At 40.0% G+C, this 6,745-nt stretch overlaps 1 protein-coding gene across 1 annotated transcript in view; it reads right to left on the minus strand.

Annotated features, from left to right (window-relative positions):
- si:dkey-215k6.1 (transmembrane protein 132C) overlaps nt 1-6,295 on the minus strand; it is a 33,591-nt gene extending 27,296 nt beyond the window's left edge. The window contains exon 1 of the mRNA XM_046034152.1: nt 5,744-6,295. Within this exon, the coding sequence (XP_045890108.1) occupies nt 5,744-6,295 (552 nt within the window). The remainder of the gene's footprint in view (nt 1-5,743) is intronic.
- Between the last annotated feature and the right edge of the window lie 450 nt (nt 6,296-6,745).

Below are 6,745 nucleotides of genomic sequence, written 5' to 3' on the forward strand. Positions count from 1 at the left end.
ACTATTTAAAAAATACTACACTAATGCACAGTGGCTCGGAATGTAACCTGATTATGTGCCACACAAAACACACACACAGTAGTGTGCTGTAGAAAAAAAGTGTGTGCCAGGCATTAAGTTCATCCAAGACAGACTTAGTGGACTGAGCTAATCATATTGGTGATTACCTGCTTGTACTGTGCCCATTTTTGCCCTCTCAATTTTACGCTACATAGTTTCATAACATTTAGTGAGTAAAGCTTAAGTGGATGTAAACATCAGCGGTGTAATGCTGGAAAGGCCAGACGCTCGACCTCTGTGAAAGCAGTTCAACAGCCTGGCCTTTCTGATGTTAATAGCCCTGCAGTGGAGGCCAGCCACTGGCTGCTAACAAGAGAACGGTGCAGTGGGAAATGCACCAATACTGCAGGTGATTTAGACAGTCTCTCTCTCTCTCTCTCTCTCTCTCTCTCTCTCTTTCTCTGTTTCTTTCCTCCTCTGTGTTTTCACTTCTCAACTTTTAAATAGGCTGAGTGCAAAAGAAGACGTGGTAAACATGACAAAGAAGGGCAGAGGAAGAAATGACTGAAGATGGAGGCAATTCAGGATCAGCAACAAACTGCTCAGGCATCTGATCAGGATGCCTCTCTGGATGCATATCTGGGGAACTATTCTGGGCACGTCTGACTGGGAAGAGACCCCGGGGTAGACCCACAACACACAGGAGAGATTATATCCCAACCAACATTAGACGGCCTCAGGATCCCCCAGGAGGAGCTGGTGAAAAACGACATCTGGGCGGCTCTGCTTTTCCTGTAACCTCAATCTGAACTGGACAAGTGGCTAGCAACTTATCAGTGGACTGATGTTTTAGTGAACAGAGAGGAGGAATGAGCACAGTCCAGCAGATTTCCTACGTCTCCGTCTCCCGTCTCTACTGGAGTCTAAATTAATGTTGATATTTTATTGACGAAGAACTGTTCGCATAGCATCTTGAAATAAATATCAGATTTGTCTTTCATAATCTGTGGCTTCATGTCCCACTTTACTACAGCATATAAACAATCTGTCTTTTTCTCTCGGCATGTGTCTCCGTTTTTTCTAGCACTATATCCACAAAGCCACATTAATCTTTGCTCTTTCACTGTTTTTCATCATCATCTGTCTCTCTCAACTGTCAGGTTTACTTAAACCTTGAACATCTCTGTTGTCACTTTATTTGTGTGTGTGTGCATGCGTGCGTGTGTGTATGGACATGCCTAAATGCAAGTATGATGACAAACGTGAGCCGGTGGGAGACAGGTGAAGATGTTTCACTTAGCTAGTGGGACAAAAGATTCTAAGCACATGTGCACAGTGTATTTAAAATATTAGATATGTGTAACATCTACTGTATAAAAGTTACCATATAAACTGGGGGTGATAAGATCACAGATCATTTTAAAAATATATACTAGACAATAGTGGTGGTAAGTAACTAAGTACATTTGCTCAACTACTGCACTTAAGTAAAAATTTGAGGTACCTGTACTGTACTGTATTTATACTTTATGCTGCTTTATTCTTCTGCTCAACTACATTGGGTGATTTTGAATTTGAAAGTTTGTGATGAATTAAAGATGAAGTGTTCCTTTATGGGTTAAGAAAATTCTCCTGCTTCTTAAGTCAAATAAAATCTTTAAAACCTCTTCTTGTATGAAGCTGGAAATTGCATCGTCACAAAGCTGAAGACAGGGCTGTTTGTCTGAAAAGAGATAAGTGGATCTCACAGGACAGCAATGCTTTGATGATCTTATAGAATGTGATGCAACAGTAGTAGTAGTATAAAGTAGTTAAAATTAGCTCCACCATAAACATCTACAGCAGTAAAATGGAACATACACATTAATTCAGCAGAAATATTCGTCCAAAAATGTCATTTATAAGAGTAAAACACTGACAAGGACCATTGTTGGTTTTACTTTTGATACTTTTAAGTAAATTTTGCTGATAATACTTTTACTCAAGTAAGGTTTTGAATGCAGGACTTTAACTTGTACTGGAGTATCACAGTGTGGCATTAGTACTTTTATTTTAGATAACAATGTGTATACTTCTTCCACTACTGCTGAATGATCTATTTATAAAATAGATTTTTACTGTAAATGGATTCCAAGTATTTATTTTTCTTTTAGCATTTATTAAGTTGGAAAATATATGGTCCATGAAATGTGAAGTGTCACTAGTGCTTCCCATAGACACTCACGACAGCACAGACATTAAAAGCAGTTAAACTCTGAGGCTTTTACCCAGTTTTACACACTGAAATAACCACCACAGTTTTAACGTTACATAAATGTGGAAATACAGTATATAACTTGCAGTTCTTCAGATAGGCTTTGAATAAGGCACAGTGTTACACTGGCTCTGTACTGCATAGCCATCAATCTGTAAATGTTAGGGTCACTTTAACAGGCTATGTGGTAAAATTCAGATTGTTAAAGAGTAAAGATGTGGCTTTTTTTAAAGCATCCATTTACAGCAGAGGTCCGCAAACCAACCAGAGTGTGACGGTACCTGACAGGCTTGATGCACTCTGGTTGGGTTTGGAAACATTCTCGTGTGCATTCTGTGGGCTCTGGTTGGGTTTGCGCATAAAATATGAACTTTGCACTGATGTCAATTTCTCAGACTTTTGTTTCTGTTCTTTGACAATTTAGCCACCTTTATGTTGTGTTTTTTTTTACATCAAGACTAAATGGGGCACCAGTTTTGATCAATTACAAATTTCAGGCCCATGCAGAGAACTTTAATCTTTAATCAGAAATCAAGTCACAATAAACTCTCTTTGAGGTAATCAAAACACAATCTATAAATTCTTTATTTTTTTGCTGCGTTTTCCAAATATGGTGATTACAAACAACATATTTTAAAGGTAATTCAAGTCAGCCATAATCCAAGTGATACTACTTGAGCAATCTCAAACAAAATGCTACAGATAAAATGAAATGTCATTTAGTGATCTGTGGTGCAGTACATAATGAAGGTAATTCTTCAGCACTGATTTGAGTGAGTAAAGCCAAGTAGCAGCACCACAACCAAGAGCACTTTGTGAAAAACAGACAACGATAAGCTAAATTCCTTTACCAATAACACTGCATCATTACAAAGAAGGGTCAAGCACAGGGCAGGACAGACCGATATACACGCAGACACATCTGAACGACAGCTAGCAGCAGTCCTTCCTGTGGTCTCTGAACTGTCCATGAGTGCAAGTGATGGGGCGCTAATGCACCACCAGGAAACAACATGGCTCCCTGAGGTAATGCAAAATGGAGGGATGGCAACAGCTGCCAAAATGTCAGGCTGATGGAGAAAGAGAAATGGGTGGAGGCCAGCATGTGCGCAGGAAAAGGGGGGTGCTGTGGGAGCAAGAGTGAAACACAGTGGAAACAAGAGCAAAGTACAGACAAAGTGCTGACAGATGGTACAGTTTCTGAAACAAGATGCATCATTGGTGTTGAATAAAAATAAAATAACACCAAAGTAAGTGGTAATCAGCCCATGTGTTAAGCCTGTACATTCAAGATTTCAGATGCACGTTATAGGATTATTTGCCGATATCCAATATGCCGATATTTTCCCATCATTAGGCTTTTCAAAATGTACACATTCACCGGTAAAAATAAAAAAAACTATTGCTGGTGCATTTTTCTCTTTGTTCTTCACAAATTCGTCATAATGATCGGGATGGTGGCTCTTGGGGTGGGAAATTAAAATTGCAGTGTTGAAATAATGTGGTTTAGCTCCTCCCAGCAGTGTAACATAGTTATGTTGGGCCCCAGGTGCAAATATTTTCCTTGGGATCAGACAAATCAGCCTTTGATCGAAATCATTGACAACGGCTGCCTAAATGCCAAATTAACCAAAGCTTTTTCCCCTGTTAATTTTAATTCCCCTAACATTCCCCTGTTTTATCCAGCTTACACTAACAAATCAAAACACAGAGAGACAGTATGACGATAAGCACAGATCTATAGCCATCAAGATAAGCACAGCAACTCAGTCAAGTCTAGACGTATGATCACACAATTGCTAATAGGCCTATAAAATAAAAAGATCATTGGACAAACAGATTTCCCAATTCCCAGCAAGCCTTGTTACTTTATAACTTTTGACAACAAAACAACCAAATGAAATAAATTGCAGGTAGAGGCCCTGCACTGCCTGCACTGCCTGCACTGGCGGTAGTTACGCATGTGGCTCCTCCTAACATGGCCAACCCTGAGCATTCCATTAGCAACTTTGCTATGTTTCGGGCACTTCAAAAAACCTCCATAATGCAGACATACTCACGTCATGTGCACATGATTATAGCACAATCTTACTGACCTGTCAAATCGGCAGAATATTTTTTTTCGGCCACACCAATAATTCCTTTTAAAGCCTTTATCTGCCAATATCAATAATGTGCCAATATTATTGTGCATCTGTATTTTTCAATTTGTTCAGTTTTGACCGAGTCAGCAGTAGCTGACAGCTTGCTCAGGTTGTTTGTCTGAGAACTTAAGACCCAGATGTTAGATAATTACAATGCCTAATCCGGTACATATCCTGTGGTCATATTATTTCCATGGAAGTTTCAGATTTAACCACATAAAATAGTTAAATGCTTGCTTGAAAAAACACTTCCTTTCATATGGTGGGGAGAGATGATGACTGACGTGGTGAGACTAATCAAAGAAATAAGGGAGGAGAGGGTTGAAGGATATAAAATGAAAGTTTGGCCAATATAGGGTTAATAAGTTATTTTCAGATTTTTTTTTTGTATCTTGGTAAACTGTCAAACTGTCCTCTTGACCCTTTGATCTTCACTAAGTGATTGACCTTAATTATGGCCAGTGTGTGTGTTTGTGTATGGTAGTGTGACACATGGCACCACCCCACTTAAGTTATCAATAAGTGGGTGCTTGTGTGCTTATGCAATTGCAGCTGTGTATTTTAGCATGGTAATTAGCAGCTAATTAGTTATTGATTGAGGCCACTACATTTTATGGAGGTGAGAGGACAAGTGTGACATGGGGCACAGCATAATTCACCCTCTGCTGCACACACACAGACACACAGTGTATATTTCTCCACTTTAATATTTCACTGTCTTTTTAACCCCGGGAGTGGTTCAGCAACCATCATATATGCCTTCATCTAGATCAGGGTTGTCCAAACATTTTTCACCAGGGGCCAGATTTTATTTAGACTGCAATAACAATCGCACTACATTAGCCCATAACAATTTTATAAGGAGTGCAATAACAGTTGTTTTGTTTAAATGGCAACGCAGCCTAATATAAGCCACTCATGTGTGAACAGGTCTCTGAAAAACACGTCTGCCTTTCTTTCATATCACATAGGCCTAAAATAGTCAGATAACACAATTCCAGTTAGGAATTCCACAACAAATTCCACAAAGCTGAGAAATAAAAGGTTAATTATAGTCACTCAGAAATATCAGAATATCAGATGACCATGAAAACACAGGCAACTTAATGACACCAGTTATGTTTGAACAGGTCTCTACAAAACAATTCAGTCTTTCTTTCACATCACATAAGAGTCAGATAACATAAGAAACAAGCAGTAAGGAATTCCTAAATATTCAAAGCTCAGAAATATAGGTGAATTTTACTCACTGAGAAACTGCAGTTTTTGACTTTCAGGTGAGCAAGAGACAGACGACTTACTGGCCCTAACGTGAGGGGTGATACTGAGATCTGGATTGCAGTACACAGGCCAAGTCTGGTTTGAGAGCAGCAGTTGCGATGTGTAAAATGTCACATTGGTGGGGATCTGTTAGTCTGGATCTCAAGCGGTTCTTGTTCAAGTTCATAACAGAAAATGTCTGCTCACACAAATATGTGGAGCCGAACAAACTCAGCATTTTCTTTGCAAATGTTCGCATTTCTGGGAACCTGCCTTTATCCAGCTGCCGGTAAAAGTTCACAGGTGAGAGCTGCTGGTGTCGGCCGCGTAACTCATCGCACTGCAGCTCAGTTAGCTCCATTTGCATTTGATGAGGGACATCATCGAGGTCCATGGAGTAAGGAGAGGAGAATAGCCCCATGTCCTTTTTGAGAGTAGCAAAATCCTGAAAGTGCCCATTGAACTGTGCAGACAGAGATGCGATGGCTGCTCCATACCTCCTTGTTTGCGCACCAGTATGGTCCTGTGGCAAACTGTCCATGACCTCACGCAGCGCAGGGAAATCTGAGGTGCTGGGCCTGAAGGCCTTCATGTGTGCATAGAGCTGGCTCACCACTGTGTCTTGCCCTTGTAGCATGGTGTTTAGCGTATATAAATGCTTTGTTGTGTCAGCCAAAAATACCAAATCTGCCAGCCAGACAGGATCTGAAAGTTCTGCCCCAATTTCCCTCCTGAGAGAAGTGCTGCAGCGCTGACCCCCGACTGAGCGTCTTTGTGGTAGATAACATCTCCATATATTCCGCCTCAATTTTGTGCAGGAACCGCTGAAACTGCCGGTGGTACAGGGCTTTGGAGCGAATTAAGTTACTAGTCTTTACCACTGGTTTCACAACATCAAATTTAAGACATTTGGCTCAGAGAATTTGTTGGATTATACAGTGGAGTTTAATGGCGTTGCCTCCATGTTCGCTGACTTTGTTACATATAATAATAATAATCTTTAATTGTAGAGCACTTTTCAAAAACAAGTTACAAAGTGCTTTAACAAGTGTAAAGACAATAATAATACCCAAAAGACAATAATACA

The sequence above is a fragment of the Micropterus dolomieu genome, linkage group LG21 (genome assembly GCF_021292245.1).
Source record: "Micropterus dolomieu isolate WLL.071019.BEF.003 ecotype Adirondacks linkage group LG21, ASM2129224v1, whole genome shotgun sequence".
Classification (NCBI taxonomy): Eukaryota; Metazoa; Chordata; class Actinopteri; order Centrarchiformes; family Centrarchidae; genus Micropterus; species Micropterus dolomieu.